The 23,715-nt window shown below is 35.1% G+C and overlaps 2 protein-coding genes across 2 annotated transcripts in view; one reads left to right on the forward strand and one right to left on the reverse strand.

Annotated features, from left to right (window-relative positions):
- Positions 1–113: 113 nt before the first annotated feature.
- Positions 114–14,223, forward strand: LOC128218298 (ankyrin repeat and BTB/POZ domain-containing protein 1-like). Its single transcript, XM_052925944.1, has 12 exons — positions 114–240; positions 2,118–2,180; positions 3,601–3,656; positions 5,010–5,154; positions 6,538–6,697; positions 7,000–7,045; positions 7,423–7,539; positions 8,985–9,106; positions 9,368–9,460; positions 11,798–11,959; positions 12,303–12,503; positions 13,255–14,223. The coding sequence occupies exons 1-12, from the start codon at positions 185–187 to the stop codon at positions 13,459–13,461; spliced, it is 1,428 nt and encodes a 475-aa protein (XP_052781904.1). The 5' UTR covers positions 114–184; the 3' UTR covers positions 13,462–14,223.
- Positions 14,224–17,953: 3,730 nt separating this feature from the next.
- Positions 17,954–23,715, reverse strand: part of LOC128217565 (proprotein convertase subtilisin/kexin type 5-like) — a 29,638-nt gene continuing 23,876 nt past the window's right edge. The window contains exons 2-3 of the mRNA XM_052924776.1: positions 19,643–23,179; positions 17,954–18,910 (exon numbers count right to left, since the gene is read on the reverse strand). Coding sequence (XP_052780736.1) covers positions 18,809–18,910; positions 19,643–23,179 — 3,639 coding nt within the window. The 3' untranslated portion in view covers positions 17,954–18,808. The remainder of the gene's footprint in view (positions 18,911–19,642; positions 23,180–23,715) is intronic.

The raw sequence follows: 23,715 nt of genomic DNA on the forward strand, positions 1-23,715 counted from the left end.
TTTTTCTCTTGATATATACTGGATAGGTACTTTTTTATATTCCAAATATTATATAGACACTATTTATCTGTGTTAATAGGATTTATTTATTATTTACATTTCCATATGCATAAGCGGCCTTAAGTTGCGCAAAAGTAGGACTAGGTGAAGTACTTTTGGTGTCAGCATTATAAAATGCAATACTATGGATCACCACGAGTTGTTTATGTGTTGTAGGCGAGGTGACTTGTCTAAAGCACAGTAAGCACAAGTTTCACATTATTTTTCATTCAAACATATCTTAAAATTTATATAAAGCATATACGTAATTTCATTTTGACCTACATATTCTGTTGATTTTTAAGGGTGAAACTAAATACTGTATTTTGATTGTATCTCGATGAAACTTGTACAGTATCTAGATATCCATTAGAGCTCAGTTCCTTTCGTAAACCAGCCAGATCTGTCCATGCATGACTAGAGTATGAGCCTTGAAAGTATAAAAAAATCAGTTTGTCTGTAAACAATTGCTTGTGAACATAAAAAAGTCTTCAGTTTTGATTGTATCTCGATGAAACTTGTACAGTATTTAGATATCCATTAGAACTCGGTTCCTTTTGAAAACCAGCCAGATCTGCCCATGCATGCCTGGATTATGGGTCTTGAAAGTATAAAAAAATGCTATTTTAAGCTAAGTCTATTTTTAGCCAAGTCTACATGAGCGAAGTCAATTTTAGCTTAAACCGTTGGTAACGGTTTAAGAAAAAAGCATCAATTTTTGAACTTAAATATGAAAATCTGCGATCTAATTTTTTGTCAGCAGTCCTATATAACTTTTTTCCATGGATTTTCGCAAAAATTGGCTCGTTCTAAGATAAAAAATAAGAAATTTGTCAAAAATTTCAATCTGTTAGAGTGCAGCTTTAAATTGGGAAATGATAACAACCTTTTTGTCTGAAACCATTATGCAAATCCTTGCTAATTTGAACAAGGCTTTATTTAGTGGTCCACTACCATGGTTGTTCAAATTATGCCCCTTGGGTCAAAACTGGCACTGCCCTGGGTGTCACAGTTTTCCTAGAGACTTATTTAAGAAATATTTTCAAAATCTTCTTGTTTCAAACCACAAGGCCCATACCTTTGATATTTGTTGTGGAGCATCATATGATGACCGTCTAGCAAAACATTTGAAATAAAGCCCCTTGGGCAAAAGCTGGCCCCACCCCTTTTGACTTACTTTTTAATCTTTAAAGCTACATCAATGTAGTCCTCGGATGTCCTTGACTTTGACCTTTGACCAACTTTTTATTTTTAAAGCTACAGAAATGAAATTTTGACCAAGAGTACCGTTTTGAAAGCAAATATTTTTTACCTTCAGATTACCTTAACTTGGCACATATTAAAATAGTTCATGCAACTAATCTGCTTACAACACTTCCTGTCCTCAGATGTTGAATGTGCAGCATTTTAAGCTAACCCAAACACAAAAAGTAAACTATATATTTGTTGCCTATTACCCAAACATACATGCTCTGGATTGAAAATGACCACAAGAGCCATGCCAGTAGAGCATAGGCCCTCAGTACTTGTTTAACCCCGGAAAAGTATACCCCTTGTAGCGGTACTTTACACAGAAAACGTAAAAGAACCAAGGGAAAAAAAGCTAGGGTATCGCACCAATCGTATCCTTGTATCCTACCACTGTCTCTTTGGCGTGCTGTTCCTTCAGTAAAAACAAAGGACCCCGTTGGAAATAAGTGCATGCACTTTCAAGGGTTATCCTTGACTCCAAAGTCTAAAGAAATACACACATACACATACACATATGTATTTTTAGTTCTGATTAATTTCAGGGTATATATAACAGTATTATAGATTTTTCCAAGAGTAAGATAAAGGCTCAAATTGGTCAACTTTCCTCTAACCACTGTGGCTATAATACCAAAGTGAGAGCTTTAATGGTCAGCGAATTTTAACAGTTTATTTGATTTTGCAAGTAACTTTCAATTCAATTTTAAACACTCACTTAGTTCTCTATTAAAGTTCTTATGATAAATTAAAGTACTCTTAATGAGAAAATGTCCCCAATGTGTCTCTTGACTTTTCAGATCTAAGAATCAATAATTTATGTTTTGCAGGCACCTGGTGGAAAACAAGGATGTTGGTATAAACATTCGAGATAAATGGGACAGTACTCCATTGTAAGTTCAGGAAAGTGCACTTTTCTAGTTTATGTTTGACTTTTTATGAGAAATTATCATGAACTAAATTTATTTTGCATAAATTTTGGTAAGTGATTTTAACACTTTTGTCTCACAGGAGCACATAGTGCTTAGCTTGAGCTATTGTGAAAGGGTTTTTGGCTGTTATCTGTTCTTGTCCATCTGTCTGTCCGTCATCAACATTTACTTCAAACATCTTCTCTTCATAAACCACTAGGACATTTTCAACTGAACTTCACAGGAATGTTCCTTGGGTGTTCCTCTTCTAGATTCCTTTGATAAAAGTTATTCAATGCAGAATTCAGATTGCCAAGGCAATCAAAAGGAAGAACTTTGAAATTCTTCTTTTTAGAAACCGCTGGCAAAATTTGGTGTTATAATGAAATGCCTAAACCCCATCTTGATTCATAAAAATAATTGGCCACCAGTGGGCATGGCTTATTTTCACTAAATATCTTCTTCTCAGTATAATTGAAGACATTGTAAATCTTCTCTTCAGAATCAGCTGGCCTGATTTTCCTGTCAAATTCCTTCACCCCATGTTGATTAATAAAAAAAGACATGGTCCCCACTGGCCCAGGGGTCAGAGATAGTTACCACTGTATGTCCATATGAAAATCTTCTCTTCAGAAACCATTGGCCAGATTTTAAAATAATATCATTGTAGTGTTCCTAAGGTGAACCTCTGTATAATTCCTTCACCCCTTTTTCATTAATAGGAAATTGGAATGGCACAGCCTAGTTTTCACAATATGTCCATTTACATGGAAATCTGTGAAAATCTTTTCTTGGGATATCATTGGCCAGATTTCAAATTATTTTCACATAAATGTTCCTTAGCTGACCCTTTCATCAATTTTGTTTATGGTTTTTTTCTCTTTTTTTTTGTTTAATTTGTTATGTTTTTGTATAATAATTTTATTGTTTTTTATTCATTGAAAGTATCAACTTCAAACTTAATGAACTTATTCACAGTAACAGTGTGCCTTTTTTTTACAAGGTATATAAATCCAACTTAAATATTGAAAGAATCCTGGCTCTTTTTATCTTTTTAAATAAATACATACTTATTATGTTTTATATGGGCGAGCAGCATCAAGTATGTTATCAAATCAATACTTAAGATCATATTTTCCAATAAGGTGAGTGATATAGAGCCATCTTGGCCTACTTGTTTTTTTTTATATTAAGCCTTTTTTATTGTTAAAGTTATAATTACTTTCATATAATTATATCCTTGATTGGTACTTGTGTCAAAGAAGTCTTTTGATTGTCATTTACTTGAAAAGAAGGAGGAGGCTGTAGTCAATGTTTTGGTACCATGGTATGAGGAAGATATGATAACAATGCAACATTTATTTGACTTTCCGCTGAAGCATGGCATGACATCTTATTTCAGATACTATGCGTGCCTTTGTGGACATGAAGAGCTGGTTAAATACCTTCTTGAAAATGGTAAATATTGTTTATGTAGTAACGCCTGGTATGTGAATAATTCATTGCTAAAGTGTGAATAAAATAATCAAGGCAGTGTGTAAGCTCATTTATACTCGCACTCTGACATTGCCCATTTGGTGAGTGCTCCTTTAATATTATAAGTCATTTTAGGTTTTTGGAGCAAAGTGCACAGACAGAATGTAACCCTAATTAGAGGGACCCTGGTTCTTTAAAGGGCATCAGTGTATAGCAATGTCACATGGGATGATTGGTATTTTGAGTAGAGTGGTGGGGAATCGAGTCTGAGACCCCTTGATTGACAGTCAAGTGTGTTACCATAAGACCACAGATTTACCATGATATGATCAACATCCAAATGTCTATATTTATATTGAAAGCAGAACAGTCCTGGTTTTGTTTAGACAACTCCTTGACACCTGATCTAAACAATTGTTTCACTTTTATTCCTGCATAAGCAATTAATGTATTTCAGCTTCTATAAATATATATATTTTCCATAAATGCATTATTTAGGAAGTAATTAAAGGTTTATCACACAAAATTTATATTTGTTATACATGTGTATGTATTGATTTTGAATAAGAGTGTCAATTTAATCACAAGTTACATTGATTTTCATAATGGGCACATATCAGTCAGTGATTTTAAGTATGTACTGATAAGCTTACACTAAATGTCCTGTTACGTTAGGTCGGTTGAGTTAATGAAGTACTTAAAAGCTGTTTTGAAACATAATTCAATGCTTATGCTTGTCTAACACACATGTTTATTGTTACATGATGAAAATTTATGAATTCTATGAATTGCAATGAATCACATATTGCTATTTAGCTATGCAAGATTAATTTAAAAAATCAAGTGTACAGAGGTTATAAACTCTTGTTTCCATATTTTTGTTTCAAGCTTTCGAAATGTCTGCTTATCAGGTTTTCTCTTGTATTTTTCATAATTTTGTGAACAATACACTTATTGACCATTGTTCTAGTCATTGTAACACAATACTTTACTTTATGTAGTTAATTGGTTACCATAAAGATGGACGTCTGTCCTGTTACGTGAGTTTTGACAGGTGTGTTTAGCTCATGAAATAAATGGCAATTACAAGTTTAGTTATCTTCTTTTTATGTTTTATTGAAAGTACAGGTGTGTAACATTTACATACAAGAGACTAAGTCCCTCAATTTTGATTTTCAAATTTTGACCCAATGTCCTTCTGAGAAAACCCTAAAGCAAATTATGAGTCATTTAGTATGCCTCAATTTATACATTGTACATATATTTATCAAATATGACCTCAGATAGGTTAAAACAAAATAAACAATACAAAACCAATCATTTTGCCAAATCAAGGTGCCCGTTGTGAACCAAACACATTTGACGGTGAGCGGTGCCTGTATGGTGCCCTGACAGACAGCATCAAGAAACTTCTCCTTTCCTACAACATGGTCTCAGCCAAGGTGATGAGGAGGGACCTGTATGATGAATTCCTAAGAAGGTACAGACATGGGGCGGTATTCATTAATCTTCTTAAGTCACTTTCCTAATTTCAGTACCTCTTCAGTTATATGAAGTAAAAAATAAAGAATTTTCAAAAAACATTATTTTCATTGACCTTTTGGGAAAATAACATACTTTAATTTTAAATGCACTTATACATTTCTTTTAATTTGAATATGAAAACTTTAAGAAATCAACTTAAGTTAGGAAATTACTTAAGATGCTTTATGAATACTGGCCCAGGGCCTATTTCATTACAGATCTTAGGATTGTTCGTTGTAAATTGAAATAATCAGTGTCTTTTTTTTTGTTATTTTGTTACATATTTGTGAACATTGGACTCTAGCTTGTATCTTAAATGAACAAAGAGCTAAGGGAATAAAGAAGACCACTTGTTGCCATTTATGATGATTCTACAGATTGAAGTTACAGCAAAGGTCTTATACTGAAACTGGGGTCATATTCAACCAGCAGTGCTCCAGTCAGGATTTGAAAAGGTGGTGGGTCAGAAAGGGCACTTTTATGGGCATTAAATGAGCCTTAATGGGGCACTTGTAAGGGTCAATGTTGCTTCATATTGTGTGTGTGTGTTGTAACTGCTTTTAATACCAATAGTTTGTTATGAATACCTTAGCTGTTATCTTTACTTAATGGTCAAAATTATGTATATTTATTATTTTTATACTTGTTTCTTTAAAATTGACTTGCTAAAGTCATCAAGGAGGACTCTGTCAAACAAAAAGACACAGCGTGGCATAGTAAAAAGGCAGCAGGGTATTTTTTACTCTTAAAATAGGCAAGAAAAATGTCCGAGTTACATGAGTAATGAGTACATTTAAATAAATTTGATGGAAAGTTGACAGTTTTTAAATATTTGTTGTGAAAAATTCAGAAATTTTCACTTATTTGAAAATGTTCAGTAGAAGGTTTCAATCCCAGTCCCACTAACATGTTGTCAGATTTAAACTCAATACTCAAAACATTTTCATTGTTTTGTACAATCTTTACCCTGGGCCAATGTTTGCTAACAACTTCAGTCTGAAAATGTGAAATATTAAATGTAAGAAATGATCTGTAATGTAGTTGTTTTTGTTTCATTCAATGAGTGGATAGTTGTACAAATTTGTATTTAAAACTTATACAGCCAGTCACCCTGTTCTTACAAACATGCATTCTTGCAAGCCTTTAAATTATTACTTTGTAGCAGTGAAAAATGTGACATAGGTAGCATTATCATACTTAACTTAGAAGTTAGAACCCTATAACTCTCAGTTCACTGATGTGGGTGTACACATAGTGACTTAGTCTTACTAGCAAGCAAACAAGATACTTTAGCATTATTATGCGCATTCATTTACGAGGGCTTGACAAATTGTTTCAGATTACAAGAGCCAGGAATGTACCAGGACATTATTTTCAATATCCGTGGTGAGAGATTCCGAGCTCACCGGTGTGTACTCAGTGCTAGGAGCAAGTACTTTGCTGAAATGTTCCGCACTCGATGGAAGGGACGGAAAGAAATACCGCTGAAACACAAACTGGTAGGTATATGTATATATAGAAGGATATATAGAAAGCCATTGTTTCTTTCAGTGTAAAATCCTAATATATTTCGCCGAGTGACACTTAAAGGCTTTGTTTCATGAGTGGCATAGCCTTGCATGGTAAATTTTGATGGAAGTTCTAAAATCTCCTTGCAATTCAACGCCACGCTAAGAATTCTGCATCATTGCCATACAGTGTGTTTCAAAACACAGCATGCAATTCTGACGAAGCAAAGGACCTTTTTTACTTTTAAGGATGTTTCTTCATTGAGTTATTTAGCCATGTACATCTTTTGCAGATATTACCTGAAGCCTTTGAACAGATCTTACAGTTTTTATACTCAGGTAAATGAAGGACCAGGAGGAAATGTTTTTTTTGTTTTGACAAATATTTTTTTAAATGAGATAGTATATACAGATATTACCAGCATATGAAATCTAACTTTGTATGGGTGAAAAGATTCAGTATTTTGAAAAAATATTTGTCCTGTGTAGTGTATTGCAAAAATAGCATTTTAAAATGAAACAGCCTTAATTGTTCATACTTGCACTCATTTACAAACATTTGCTTTAGAAAAAAATGCATTTTGCCTTATTTAATGTGCACTGGAATTGAGGTACATTTTGTTGCAAGAACGCATTAAGTGAATATAGATATAGCTTGAAAATATGTTGCAGTAAGGTTACAATATATGACGTATATTTAACCCTATGACCCCAAGGTCAGATGGAGATTCCCCTCCAGCTTCTAGATCCCTGTGTCACACTAGCACGACAGTGTAGGCTTACTAAACTACTCGTCATGATAGAGGACAGGCTCAACTCTAACAAAGAATTAGGTGAGCTTCATACGATGTATTAAATCTCAAATATTAGGCAAATACAATACACTGGTAGTTTCACCTTGAATTTGAGGTTTTTGAAATCACATTTATCCCAACAAATGCATTTTAATGGTGTTTTTACTTATATGTGAAGACTGACTGAGTTTCAATCAAATGCCAAAAAGTTAAGGCTGTGATTCAAAGAATTGCTAAAAAAATCCATACCGTATGACCTCCAACTATGACCCTGAACCAAACATGATGGGTCTAGAATCTCTCTGTTCCATTTTTAAAGGCCATTGCAAAAATACGTTAATTTAGACACACATCTCTAATTGACATACCAGTACCATAGATTAGTCATAAAATCATTTATAGTTGGAAGATCCTGAAACAAACAAACTTTTGATACCATAAAATAAAGTAAAAATTTATAGGATTTATGGCTCGCATGCAGTTGTGGATGATTGTTTGTAGGTCCTTTGTAGGGGTCCTGAATATTCACCCCTATCTCAAAGCAATCTAGTTAGATCACAAAAAAAGATATATTGGCCACATCGCACGATTTTGGGCCTTCGGACATAAATATTACAAATGAAATAATCATTTTTAAAAAATGCCAAAAATAATGATTTTTCTATGTTAATCAATTTCTTCCAAACTTCTTTCTTTTTAAGGTTTGTCATTGGTGCATCATTTTCTCGACAATTTATGACCATTGGTTTACTCATGTTTCCATAGCAACCATGGATTTCGTCCCGACATATTTTGCCTGCATTAATAGTCTGTGTTTAAAACTGCCAAATGTATTAAAAATACAAAACTGATTCATTATTTTAATCTTAATTTATGGTCATTGAAGATTCTATGATAAGAAAAGAATTTAAATTATAAGCTAAATGTGATATTGATACGTTAATTTTGCACGTCATTTGAATAATGTGGTTTCGTAACGACGTCATTTGAATGACGTCAAATTTAGTATTCAAAATGTGCAATACGTGGTCTTACTTGTAAGCACGTATCTTACGTAATTTGTTATATCATCATGAAATTTTCAGAATATCTTCCTGAAATATAATTTCATTCAAATACCTTAAAACATTGTAATATCAAAAATATGTCCGAAGGCCCAAAATCGCGCTAGCGGCTCATATACTGTATATATATTAAAAACGCAAAACAATTTGATATTACCAAAAACAATCACATTTGTTGAACACGTTAGGTTTTGAAGGATATTCAATCATGTATATAACACCTCAAATATGTTTCTTTGATAAATGAAATACTTGTACACTATTGCTTTTGACTAGGGTCCTTTTCCCTTATTAACTGGAGACAAATCCTGAGCTTTCTACATGTCAAGTGGAAAAATAGTTATGCTAAAGAGGCATGTGTTGTAGGTATTGAAACATATTTCCTTTGCACTTGCAATTTATTATATACAATATTTCCAGAGATGTTGAAGCCTGGCCTACATGTAACATCCCTGCTAGTAGAGACCCAGGATCGCTGGCAGTTACAGCTGGAATTTGGCAGCCTTGCGGATGTGGCACTGCCTCAGGAATTATGTGCCCTTGTAAGGATTACATTACAACTTGCTATTAAACCTTTCACCAAATATGTCATGAACTACATGTACATTGAAACTGGATTCATTGATGCTGAAGCTAATTTTGTATGTTTGTCGTATCATAACTAAATGTATTTACATTGTTAGCATTTATGTTTTGTTACTATCATGTTGTTAATTGCTGTTTACAGCTCGTGTTTCTCAAATCTTTCTTTCATTTATTTTTAAATTGAATTCCAATGCTAATACCAGCACTTTGTTCAATAGGGAACAGGGGAGCTACCATTTGAGCCAGAATTCGCGTGGATGTATTCCGATATTGTTTTCCTCGTAGAAAACCACAAATTCTACTGCCATAAGGTAACTGTTCAGAATGTCCCTTCGTGTTGACTGCAGGATTAATGGCTTTATTACATTAAAAAATCCTTTTTAATGTTCCCATTCTAATAGCCATTCCTATTGTTCCATTGTGCCCAAAAAAGAACTGGTTTCTTTTTATTTCTCTTTATTTTTATCTTCTGCTTTTTCTTCAACCGTATTTTGACTGGAGCAAAACTCAGAAACTACTTGAAATCGGAATACTTATATTTATTGCAAAGTTAAGTTGTGCTCCTTGAAAGAACCAGATTTCTGGGGCACGTAGTTACAAATTTACCTCCCTTTGTTCTTTTTTTTATATTATTAAGTTTTCCCATTAGTTATAAATTATTTGAAGGAATTAATTTAGATCTATTTTAAAATATTTGAAAGTGTGCACCTACCAAGAATTATGGATTTTGGTAACATTGTTGCAGAGTTATCTTGTTCTTCAACTTTCTTTTAAAAAAACATGTAAAAGCATAACTTCTAAATTATTGGTAAGAATTGATTGAATCTTTATGCATTGATAGATATCTAGCCATTGCATGCCACAGGAATTTTGACTGTTCAGGACTTTTTTTCAAAGTCATCTCCCCTTGCAAAAGTACTCTGTTGTCTTTAAACAAAATCTATTTGTTGCAACTTGCACAACTCAGACACTTTTGAAAGGAATCACATTAAACTTAATACCTTGATAGATTGCAATGTGAAGTTGTAAACAGCAAGGGAATTGTAACATTTGGGCAGTTTGTGACGATAACTCATGAAAGGCTAGACAGATTTGAACAATTTTTGGTACACAGGTGTAACATCAGAAGATACAGGTCAAGTTAGTGAGCTTGTCAGTCGGTCGGTCGGTTTTTATTGTTTCCGGACGATAACTCATGAAAGGCTAGACAGATTAAAAAAAAATTTGGTACACAGGTGTAACATCAGCAGATACTGGTCAAGATTGATATTGGGGCTAGTGGGGCCAAGGTCAAGGTCACTGTTACTAAAAATAGAAAAACAGTTTCCGGACGATAACTCATGAAAGGCTTGACAGATTTGAAAAAATTGTGGTACACAGGTGTAACATCAGAAGATACAGGTCAAGTTCGATATTGGGGCTGGTGGGGCCAAGGTCAAGGTCACTGTTACTAAAAAAAGAAAAACGGTTTCCGGACGATAACTCATGAAAGGCTAAACGGATTTGAACAATTTTTGGTACACAGGTGTAACATCAGAAGATACAGATCAAGTTCGATATTGGGGCTGGTGGGGTCAAGGTCACTGTTACTAAAAATAGAAAAATGGTTTCCGGACGATAACTCATGAAAGGCTTGACAGATTTAAACATTTTTTGGTACACAGGTGTAACATCAGAAGATACAGGTCAAGTTCGATAGATCCTTCAAAAACTAAATGAGCATATTTTTACCTTAAAAGTAATTGACACTTGGAAAGATGAACAAACAAAACAAATCCAGCATGCTTCATTTGAACCAGATGCCAGTGGAATACCAGCAGAACTTAAGTATGGCATATTTGCCACAGTAGTGCTTACTACAAATATTGACCTGTCAGATGGACTTGTTAATTCGGCTACAGGAACAGTCCCGGGATTTATTCCCAGGTGGATAAGGATGCATTCAAGCCCAAATATGTACTTGTAAAATTTGATGATGATCGTGTTGGAAGAAAAGCTCGTGAATGCTCTAGATGTCTTATTCCAGAAGAGATCAGCTAGAGCATCAGCTAGTTTTTCTTGTCAGCAGTGTAACTTCTATATTACTCAACAGATTTAAATAAAACAATACATGCATGATAAAAGAAGATGCAGTGTGCAGTAACCTTGGAGTTATGGCCTCTTTTCAAAGGAATGGTTTGCCATTCCTGTGTCCAGGCGGCATTTGGGGGTATTCGTCACTCCTGTGACAGCTCTAGTTTGATTACTTAACAGAAGCATTACTCAGTAACTTCTAGAAGAATGTTCATGATACTAAGCAAAGGACTTTTAATTCTTGACCTCTTTCTTGCAAAGTTTTCTCCCCTTTATAAGAAAAAAATACTGATTTCTTCTGTTTGTTCATTTCTAATGCTTTCACCCTACTGTAACACTCCCTTTTAGGGCTAACAACACTTTTAGAATGCAGAGTTTCAAAAACATTTCAAGTCAATTCTGATTTTTTTGCTCTAATTTTTATGTGACCATAAAGCTTATTTGGTCTTGGATTGCTTTACTGACTGCCCATTTATATCAGTTTGAATGAAATCAATGCATATAGTAAGATTGTGTTGGCAAAATTGTGATCTATTTTTGAAGTAATTTATATAATTATAATCCTGTGCCTCAAGGCTTTCTTCTGTGGTCGGAGTGATTACTTCAAGGCCCTGGTGCGTGACCACTTCCATGAAGGATCAGTATCGGATGAAGAACTTCCAGTGATAGAGCTTCATAACCTGAGTTCTGATGTGTTTGTCTGTGTCATGTACTTCCTGTATCAGGACTGGTGCCAGGTATGTAGAGGTGTCTAGGACTTTTGTCACAAATTAATTAAGGTCCATGCATATATGTCCTTCCTGTACACCAGAATGATGATGCTATGCGTACCACATCTAGATTTATCATTATCAAACCTCTGATGAATGAGAATGGTATATGTAAACATGCATTTTTTTTATTCTTTACCTTTAATTCTATTCTTCTGAATTCAGATTAAGTTTGCAACAGCTAGCACTATTTTTCCATTGCTCTAGCAGAATGCATATTAAGAAGGTAGTAGAACTGACAGTGCAAACTTATTAAAACTTTATTAAATTTAAATTATTGTATTAACATATAGTTTTTACTATCCACTAGTTGACAGTGGACAATGTATATGACGTGATGTGCGCAGCAGACCTGTTCTTGTTGCCAGGGCTGAAGCGCTACTGTGCCAATGCCATGGCCAGGTTCCTGAGTATAAACGATGTTGTCATGGTATTAAAGACTGCCCGCATATTCAACCTGCCACGACTAGAAGATCAATGCGCAGAATTCATGGCAGAAAATCTAGAACAGGTAACTTTTACAAAAGATATTTAGAAAGTTTATTATTGCACAATAGCTTGTCATTGAGACCCCTGTCAAATTTCTGGCTACGTCAATGGCCAGGATTATCAAAAGCAAGATATTAAAGGTTTAAATATCAAATTTATTGACCAGACCTTCATGACTAAATGGCTTTTATGACGAGTGTCTTCAACATGTTTTAACACTCTTAACAGTAATTCAACATAAAAACATGTACCATGACTATTGCACGATTTTATTACAAAATACTTCTTAAACATGGTAGTGTGACTTTAATCAACATGAAAAGAATTTTAGTTGAAACCTTTAAAAATTGTTAAAAAAGTTGTTCAATAATAATATAATGTCATACAAATGTACGGTTGGTGTAATTTTGATGAATAATTTGTTACATTTTAGGTTTATTTGTTTAAAATGAATTGCTGCAGCTTCTTTAGAGCATGCCGTCCATTGACGTTGATCCTTACTGTCTGACATAGAAAGATTAAGTTAATGCACACTACATGTATGTCACAGTAAGTGATGCATATTTACCCTGCTTTGTTTGTAATTGGCCATTGGAACTGCTTTGTATGACAAGAACTGTCTAGGACACGTTGCATAGGCAGCAGTTTATTGTAATGCCCAGTTGAGTTGAGAGTTCCGTGTAAGATGACCTAATACAGCAATACATATATATGTTATGTTTATTTCGCCAGGTATATGGCCATGTTTCCATACATGTGTATTCTAAATACAGGTGTTGGAGCTACAAGAATTTGAGGAGCTGGTGAAGACAGACGCTGCCGATGTGAAGGACCGAGACGATACAGACACCATCGACATCATCGACAGTGTCCGCTTCCACGTGACGAGCTGTATACAGACCTACAGTGAGATGCAGGAGGCTGATGAACAACTTAAATTGATTGATGATTTCCTTCTGTCCCTCGGCCTTGAGTGCTAAATTTGTACACTTATGAATCTCTGTGATATTTGAGATATGTTTTTATTACATTTTGCAGCCAGTATGTTGAAATACTGTGTAGTGTGCATTGGTACAGTATTTTGTGGATATATCACATATATAGTTGTATATAACTATAGCTGTTATTAGTTAGAAATAACTGTCAAACCGTTTTATTGTTATTTGATATATCATTTTACATACAGGAATGTAGTGTAGACAATAATGGTATTCGCACATTATTCCATGGTCAAACCATCTATATTGTTTTTATATTTTGCAGCCAGCTACTAGTTTAGCGTCAAACATATTACAAAAATGTGAAACTTGTTAGATATTATTTGTTGATTTATGGTTGGGTGTTTATTGGTACATTATCAATGGTAATATTATAATAATTTGTTATTGTTTTTACATTTGGCAGCCACCTACAAGTTTCATGTATCTTGCTGTTGCACAATGCTTATTAATGTATTTCATTTAAATCTTTTCATGGAATTTCACTATGGCAAAAATAATATGAAAACGTTATTGTAATGTCAGCAATGTAAAGCGATATAAAACACGAGCACAAAATGAGCAAAATGTAACAGTTAAAAAACATATAGTCTAGACTATTATGGAAATGTAATGTGGATGTTGAATGAGCCTATTTTGATTGCATTATAATCTATTGTTTGTATGTGCATTCCACTGTGCATGTCGTTTTGTTTCCGTTTTTGATAAAATATGAGATGGCTAAAATAAAATATAAGAAACAAATACTAGTTATATCTATGTTTATATCATCAATGTAGGCTATATAAAGCAATTTTGTAAGCCACTGCGACGAGTTACCTAACAATTTTATACATGGGCTACTTCGGGTGAATATCGGACAATTAAAAGTTTTAACATTTTGAGACATGACCAGACACAAAGATACAGAGAATTCGTTTATGTATATGTTAGTATCCATTTTGGCAATATACAGAAAATAGAGCGAAGGCAGCGAGAATTGCAGGCTGAGAAAGGTCGCACCATTTTTTGTAGATCGCCAAAATAAACTCTAAATATATTTTGTTTTCGCACTTATTTCACACACTAGCTCCGCCCCCTGTGTAGTCACGTGGTACATGTATTTTGGCGCAAATGTTCTACCACCCATGCGTAAGTTTCATTAAATGAGTGAACTTATTGTTGAACATCATGCTAATCAGTTTCTAATCATAGGTTCAAATCAGAAGAATTAGGATCCTGACGAAAACTATATACAAGACTGACAAGAGCGAGATACATGAAGACGCTACGACAACGATTGAACATAAGACCCCGGCACGTTGTATCATAAGTGCATATTAATTTGTTGTAATCTTCTCATCAATCATATGCACGTGGCTATTCCGATGTCATGCTTCGTGTCTGAATGGAGGTCTGAAATTTGGGTCTTTGCCTCTCAAGTTCTTTAGGCAGCGATCATAATGTGGTGACTAAGCAGTTCTGGCTCTCAATTTTCGGGCAAGTCAAACTGTATATCCGAGTTTTATTAAAGTAAAGTGTTACAACAGTCTTAGGTTTGTAAGTTTTAGAATTTGGTACGGAATCAGATGGAGTAGTTCGGACAGCCGTCTTAGTTCGGACAGCCGTCTGATCCCGTCTGAGAAGGAGTTCTACAGAGAGTCGTGGTCAGTCTGAATAGGCGAGTCTAAGCGGAGTTGACCCTTAAAACAATACATTGCCAACTTTGGAGAATACCGCTGAAGCTAAAGTGCGTATAGAGTTATATAGGGAAAATATGGTTAAACAGTTCACACGACTTAGTCTTTCAACAGATCAACTTACTTCCTACATATATGTTAGGATAATTCTTGCTCGTTAAGATGATGGTTTTGTATTAATTGTATGATTTTTACATTTTGGTCCTTTTTAAGGGTTTTGTTGGTCATTAAAAGTTACATTGAAATAAGAAGGAGCTAAAAATTGTTTTTCTATTTAAAGTTATTATAGACATCCGATCGCTTAGCTTCCAACGGATTAGGATGCAGATTTTTTTTTCTCTTTCAAATGCACTTTTCGAAATAATGGATTTTTAAATATATTTTGGTCCTTTTTGAACATTTATGTAAAATTTGTAGAAAATCGATGCCCAAAAATTGTGTATTCGACTGTACGGTAATGGTTTTATGGCCCACCCCGCGGCGTATTCACAGCAGGATAGAAATAATCTATCGGCAAGGTTATGACACTGGGTATGACATGTGCAACGAAGTTTGTCATTTATAGCGATACAATTATTCCATAACTATTTCGGATTTTTTTTCTTATATCATTATCATATTATTTACATAATATATGACACTTGATTATTCATCTTTAAGTAGTAAAGAAAAGTCATATTTTTTGTGAAAAATAGAAAGTAATATATTTAGCAAAAAAAGATTCCCATTTTTAACCGCAATCACTATTACAGACAGTTAAAACTTAATTCTTTTCTTATAAAATATTAATGTTTCAAGTTTCATTGGCAATTTTGGAAATACATATGGGCCATGAAACATAATAAATAAGGGTATTCAAAGATAATAATATCGAGTCACCATGTTCATAATAATAGGATTCTAGGACATTTGCCCCCCCGGATGTTTGCCCCCCCGGATGTTTGCCCCCCTTTTGGACCATGGCGGACATTTGCCCCCCCGCCGTTTTCGAGGGGGCGGACATTTGCCCCCCCGCCGTTTTCGAGGGGGCGGACATTTGCCCCCCCCCCCGCCGTTTTCAAGGGGGCGGACATTTGCCCCCCCGGTTTTATAAGTTTATACCAAGATATTAAAAATATATTAATTTATAAAAAAATGAACATTTTTTTCTTTAACTATTTGTTCAATTTACGTGCAAACTGCCAACCGATTTACACCAGTTTGTATGTTTGTCACTAATTACATATCAATACAGATTACACCGTTCAGGTCACACATGTGACGATGTAGGCTTAGGTAAGACAACAATGTAAATCCTTTTATAATATTTTTATTTCAAATCAGAAGTCATATAGCACATTTATAGCACTCATATATACAAGTATATACAGCAAAAAATACGTTTCTGTTCTCTGAATGGTATGATAAGTAATTCACTAATCAAGATCAAAATAGCATATATAACCAAAATATAGGTTTGTCTAGAATATTACTTATATAACCGGGAGGGCAAATGTCCGCCCCATCGAAAATGGAGGGGGGGCAAATGTCCGCCCCCTCGAACATTGAGGGGGGGCAAATGTCCGCCCCCTCGAAAACGGCGGGGGGGGGGCAAATGTCCGCCATGGTCCAAAAGGGGGGCAAACATCCGGGGGGCAAATGTCCGGGGGGGGCAAATGTCCGTATACCAATAAGAGTTCTAATTCTTAATCGTAAACATTTTGGTCTACCATTTGCACTCAACCAAACATGTTTATATATTAAGGATAAATATGATTATTTTGATTAGGCAAAAAATGTGTAACATGGATTTTTGTCAGCATATTTTCAGTAACGAGTGCACTTGGTTTTCATAACGTGTCAAAATGCCAATAAATCAACGTGTTGTTATGGTATAAAAGGGTATGCCTGTCTTATTGTCAATACAACATTAATGACATTTTAACTTGTATCGTTAAAGACTGGTACTAAATGATAGCAACTGCAGTTAAAATTTCATTTTAGCTGTTCCTTTCCGATATTTCACACCCAATTTTGTGTTACACTGTTAGAAAAATTACCAAACTGTAAAAATAAAAATGTGGAAATGGCCCCAATTAAATGTCTTGATAAACGATCAATTATGGACTTCAACCAAAAGACACGGAATAAAATATGTAAAAGAAGTAAGTTTATCAGAGATGATTTGATATTTCAGTTCTTAATCAACTAACGTTTCCCCTATAGAACAACCCCATCTAATAATGGCTAAATCTAAAATACTCCAAAACTGAAATTTTCTATCGCAACTTATAATAAAAGGACGGGTCAACTTTATGACCCTCATAAATTCTGTATTTTTTATCTGCCTTAATCTTACACTGCGTCCAGTTGATAAATAAGTGCTAAACTAGCGTATCTTAACGCTACTATTGCACTGAGAGGAGAAATCGATAGAGACCGTCGTTACCATGATAAGCTCCAAAGTTGGCAATGATTTCAATCTTTATTTTTTTTCGAAATATACCTCTGGAGTTAGCAGCAACGCTTTCAGCCATAAAGTGAGCGATGTCTGTATCGGAGACATGCGAGTCTTCAAGGCAATTCTGATCGATTGAAATGCACGATCGGCGTCTTCGCAAGGATTCTTATCCCGAAGATGCTTATGCTTATCTCTGATAGCATATATAGATGTAATATACAGGTTACATGCCCGGCTAGTCCATATTTAATATGTTGTATGTAACCAGTTATATACTAACCCTAACCTCAAAATGGAGCATTGTAATAATTTGTACGTGTCTTTGACATACTCTCCACTTCATGTACCTTTATAATTAGTTTAAACATATTTTATTGCATGATGATACATTTACACATTATATGATGATGATAACAAGAAAGAAACACAAATAGTGCAATGTAACAAAGCTTACGATCAATATAAAAAGGACATGCAAAGGGATTGGACCACGAGTTTTTCCAACATCAACATCGGCCCTTTCCCAAAACGTCACATGAAAAGCAAAAAATGATTACGTTGTCACATAAACTATAAAACCAAAATGTAATATTTCATGCAGTTATATAATGTCCATATACATAGGAATGAGAATAATGTGTCTTATAACTATGATAAAAGTGATTTCTAATTAATAGATCGTGTAATGCAATACATGTAAATACATGTAGTAATAGAAAAAGTAGAAAATGTGTAAGAAATAAAAATGGAGAGATTCATCAAGAGAGAAAAAAAAAGAGAAAGAATGGATGGAGAAGTGGAGTGCTCCGTGTGCTTACTGTGGAGTGTTTAAGAAGCGATTACTGTACTTTATATAGTGGTGTTCTTCCGTAAATATTACAACATTATCATCATTAGAGGTTAGAAGATTCGAAAAGTAGTTTGAACTATATGCATTCATTGAAAAGGTAGACGGATTTCTGAGCTATCTTATGTTATGTTATGTAATGTTTTGTTATAATTAAAGCGAGTGAACTAAACATTTCCTCAAATATGTAATCTTAATTCAAAGCCGTAAATGCACAAAATGTTACTTCATTGGCATGCTTCACCGTCCAATTGGTTTTAGATGCTCAAAATGTTTATTATATCATAGCGTATTAAACAAAGGAAGAGACGATTGGTGATGCTCGATGTCAAAGGACAAGATTTTTCTTTGCATAATTGCATTTTAAAGAAGGGCATCTTCATCTGTGCATTCAAAGCTGTAGTCGTTCTCCATGACCTCGATGTTCCTTGGGGCACGTTTTTCCGCAAACAGCTTCTCTCTTTGCTGCAATTAAACATTTGGTTCGTAAAATACAAATAAGAGCAACATAATATGCATATAACATATTCGGTATTGCTCAAGAACCAGTAAATATCTGTCGAAAAAGTCAGAAGGGATTTTAATGAAACTGATTCTTTTTTTACTTAACAAATACCAAACATTACACATATACTCATTTGAACAGCAATTTGAAAATCTAAACCTTAAATCATTATATCTATTATAAGTTTTATAACGTTACAAAAGTGTTTCGTCAAAAAACATCTTTTTGTATAACATTTTCAATTCATTATTAACCAAAGAGCAAAGACTTAAACTTTTGCAGACGTTTTTTTCTTTTTTTCAATACTTTTGTTCACATTCCACATGGAACTATTACCGATGACCGACACTATAAAGCGTACCGTTTATACCTCTATTAATTGTTGAATGAACATTGCCTATAAATTGTTTGCTTGACCTTCGCTAATACGGTAACAAATAGTTCTGATAGCTTCGGTCTACATTTATTAGCCATTATGCCTGTAGCATTCTCGTACACAAGGGTGATCATGCTATGCATTAGATGTTTCATTATCAAACCTCTGATAAATGAGAATGGCCAATAGCTGTTCAAGCATATGCACTCAAAACTATTACATGCACTTTATTTGGGTTTATGATTATGATATTTCCATTTTCACAATTTTGAAACAGTACTATGTGAATAAAAATACAAAAAGAAACTGTACTTACATCTTTTGACAAGGAAAGTCTTATGACGAAGATGTAAGCCCACATACTCCCTGCCCCATAAACCACAACAAATGTCCATATAAGAACGAATACAGTACACACTACTATTGGAATATGCCTTTTCATACATGAAAAATGTCCTTCCGTTATGGAATAATAACACAAATAACCATCAGAACATTCTGAGATGCATTTTTCGTCAAATATGACGCCATCCGAACCACCCTCACACTCTCTGTATCTTATGCATATATTTAATGTTCCGTTCTGAATTTTGTTGTTGGCTGCACAGTCTTTAACGCATGTTCTTTGGTAATCGCCTAAATCAAATGGCTGGTCGCTTGGACATTCGTTGACACATGTTCTATTGTACAAAAATACCGAACATTCAAATGTGTTAATGCATTTGTTATTATCCCGGTCTAAAACACGTCCAGAAGGACACTCGTTGACGCAATAGTTGTGTGTGAAATCATTATAAATATTTGGTACCGTTTGTGGGCATTTATCAACACAAGTTCCCGCATTGACAAATGCTGGACATGATGACACGCAGTAACCACTCTGTACAAAAGGCATATCCTTTGGGCACAAATCAACACAATATTCACTTTTATAGATGTATTGTCCTGTACAGTTAGAAACGCATGTTCTCATTCCTTCGACACTATGAACCCTTGATGCATACGGTCGTTCGGCTGGACATTTCAACATACATATATCAGTGATATTGTCGTAAACGTAGGGCTCACTGCAGTTCGTTGCACACCGTATTGCGGTAATCTGCTCTTTGTACGACGAACCCCTTGCCAGATATGCTGGGTGTTGATGCCATTTTTCATCTTTAAAAGAAAAGGTCTGTTTGTAGGGAGAAGTTGGGGGACAAGATTGCACACATTTTCCTTCAAGTACAACGAACTTCGATGGGCAAACGAATACACATGTGTTGTTCATACGAAACTGTCCTAATGGGCAGTTTTCTTGACACTGAACATATTGCCTGTAAACATTTATGGGGCACCATGACTTGCATCCGTTTACCGTCAGAGATATATTCACTAATACTCCATTGTTTGAACAAGTTTCAACACAGGAATCATGGTCAACCACATAATCTGCTGGACACTCTTGCACACACCTTTGAGAAGCATTGTTATAAAACGTGTATGGCTGCTCAGTGCAGTTTGTAACGCATGCAATAATGTCCGCATGTTTTGTATACGATGTAAAGCCGTAAAATGTACGCTGCCATATTTTATACTCCACCGAAAGCGTTTGCTTATACGCACTTGTAGGCGGGCAATACTCTACACAGGAGCCTTGAAATGCAAGTAAATTTGACGGGCAAACGAATGCACACGTGTTGTTGATAGCAAACTGCCCAGATGGGCATTTTTCTTGACACTGAAAATATTGCCTGTAAACATTTACGGGGCACCGTGACTTGCATCCGTTTACCGTCAGAGATATATTCACTAATACTCCATTGTTTGAACAAGTTTCAACACAGGAATCATGGTCGACCACATACTCTGCTGGACACTGTTGCACACACCTTTGAGAGGCGTTGTTATAAAACGTGTATGGCTGCTCAGTGCAGTTTGTAACGCATGCAATAATGTCCGCATGTTTTGTATACGATGTAAAGCCGTAAAATGTACGCTGCCATATTTTATACTCCACCGAAAGCGTTTGCTTATACGCACTTGTAGGCGGGCAATACTCTACACACGAGCCTTGAAATGCAAGTAAATTTGACGGGCAAACGAATGCACACGTGTTGTTGATAGCAAACTGCCCAGATGGGCATTTTTCTTGACACTGAAAATATTGCCTGTAAACATTTACGGGGCACCGTGACTTGCATCCGTTTACCGTCAGAGATATATTCACTAATACTCCATTGTTTGAACAAGTTTCAACACAGGAATCATGGTCGACCACATACTCTGCTGGACACTGTTGCACACACCTTTGAGAGGCGTTGTTATAAAACGTGTATGGCTGCTCAGTGCAGTTTGTAACGCATGCAATAATGTCCGCATGTTTTGTATACGATGTAAAGCCGTAAAATGTACGCTGCCATATTTTATACTCCACCGAAAGCGTTTGCTTATACGCACTTGTAGGCGGGCAATACTCTACACAGGAGCCTTGAAATGCAAGTAAATTTGACGGGCAAACGAATGCACACGTGTTGTTGATAGCAAACTGCCCAGATGGGCATTTTTCTTGACACTGAACATATTGCCTGTAAACATTTATGGGGCACCGTGACTTGCATCCGTTTAACGTCAGAGATACGTTTACTTGGACATTATTGTCTGAGCATGTTTCAACACAGGAATTATGTTCAACTACATAATCTGCTGGACATGAGGAAACGCACGTTCCATTTAATGCAAAATTGTCTTTATCACACTCATCCACGCATTCTACATATTCAGTATTAAATGTGTCTGGATATTTACAAAGAAGTTTAGAAGCCGTTTTGAATGAAACTACTCTCGTTTGCCTGAAATCCTCCGGGAAACATGAATCCACACAAGTATTGTTCTTTAAAAATAGTCCTTTGTCGCAACCATAAACGCACTTGTTTTCCATTTGATATGTTCCACCTGGACATTCATGGACACAAAGTTTCGTTATGGAAGGTATACACATACCGTTTGACGAAAGCCATATACTTGTTTTATTGAAACTTAATGTACCTTTTGGGCACTGTTCTTTACAAGTTTTATCGTTCACAAATGTGTTTAACGGACAGGTATCAACACAGTTGGAGCTATGGACATATTGTTTAGGCTTACAAGTTGATACACACATAGTAATAGCTTTTGTCTGTTCCTTGTATGGACTCGCTTCTGAGCATTTAAATACGCATGTTTGATTTTCAACGAAAGGGCGACTTGTAGGACATGCACATTCCACGTTGAATGTGTCATTTGTACACTCCTTATAACATGTCATCGTGCTGGAATATAGAACGGGGTGTGTTTCCGGGCATGTTTTTAAACATGTCTTACTTAATTTCACATAACCATTTTCACATTTAGTTGTGCAGTATTCATTTTGAACAAGAACGCCACAAACATTTGTGCATTTGATATAGCTTAATCCGTTGATAGTAAAATTTGTCTTGTACTGTTTATTTGGAGGACAACTTTCAGCACAGTATGAGGTTGTAGACAAGTGATCATTTTCATTGACAGTGTCAATATATGGCTGGTCAACTGGGCATGCTTGCACGCATTCGTTTTTGAAAACATATTCAGGTGTAGTACATTTTGTTATACATGTTTTATCTTTTATTATATCGTTTCCTCTCACTCTTACTGATTCTCTGAAATAACCCCCTTCACATTGATCAATGCATTTTCCGCTCTGGGCAACAAACATGGCACCGCAATCTAGGACGCAGTGGCTTCCATTCACATAAGAATCCTCTGGACATCGAAATACACACCCGGCCTCGGTGCAGTACGGTTTGTGGGAAGGACAAAACGCGGTGTCATCACAGAGCGACACACAAGACACCTGAATGTTTAAAATAGTGCGACTGTTAATTTTATTACAAAAACAAAATTCCTTTTGTATTTATATCGAGTGCGTTACTTATATTTCCGGTAACAATAACTGTTTCGGTACAAGCGTTTAAGCCATTTTGAATCGTATTTCAAAGAACAAAATAACATTTTTCTTTGAGAACTATTGAAAGCGATTTATAATGCTTGGAAATATTGTGTTTATCATGTAGGAATGGTATAATAGACTGGTTAAAGAGACACGTTTAGAGTCTTTGCTTAGCCAATTTCGATAATGTGGTAAAATACACGAATAATCCTGGAGATTCACAAAATTCATAATTATTCGTGCATTTATATATGTATTGTTTTTGTTTTAGCAAGTTAAAAATTCGTATGAAACCTCTTGGGGTAATGTGACAACATCTGCGAAAATTGTTTATAAAATGGACAGTAAATTAACCTTTAATTTATACAATGGAGGTCACAACTCCCGAAAAAATAAAGGGTAGTGTTTTCCTAAAATAGTTCACCATTCTTAACCAGTTG

The sequence above is a fragment of the Mya arenaria genome, chromosome 14 (assembly GCF_026914265.1).
Source record: "Mya arenaria isolate MELC-2E11 chromosome 14, ASM2691426v1".
Taxonomy (NCBI): domain Eukaryota; kingdom Metazoa; phylum Mollusca; class Bivalvia; order Myida; family Myidae; genus Mya; species Mya arenaria.

What these genes read in the sequence shown, in the direction of transcription:
- LOC128218298 (XM_052925944.1), top strand. Translation starts at nt 185, where the DNA reads ATGGATCACCACGAGTTGTTTATGTGTTGTAGGCGAGGTGACTTGTCT. An exon ending in TAAATACCTTCTTGAAAATG is followed by an intron (nt 3,657 to 5,009) that starts GTAAATATTGTT and finishes TGCCAAATCAAG; the next exon opens with GTGCCCGTTGTGAACCAAAC. An exon ending in TGGCAGAAAATCTAGAACAG is followed by an intron (nt 12,504 to 13,254) that starts GTAACTTTTACA and finishes TTCTAAATACAG; the next exon opens with GTGTTGGAGCTACAAGAATT.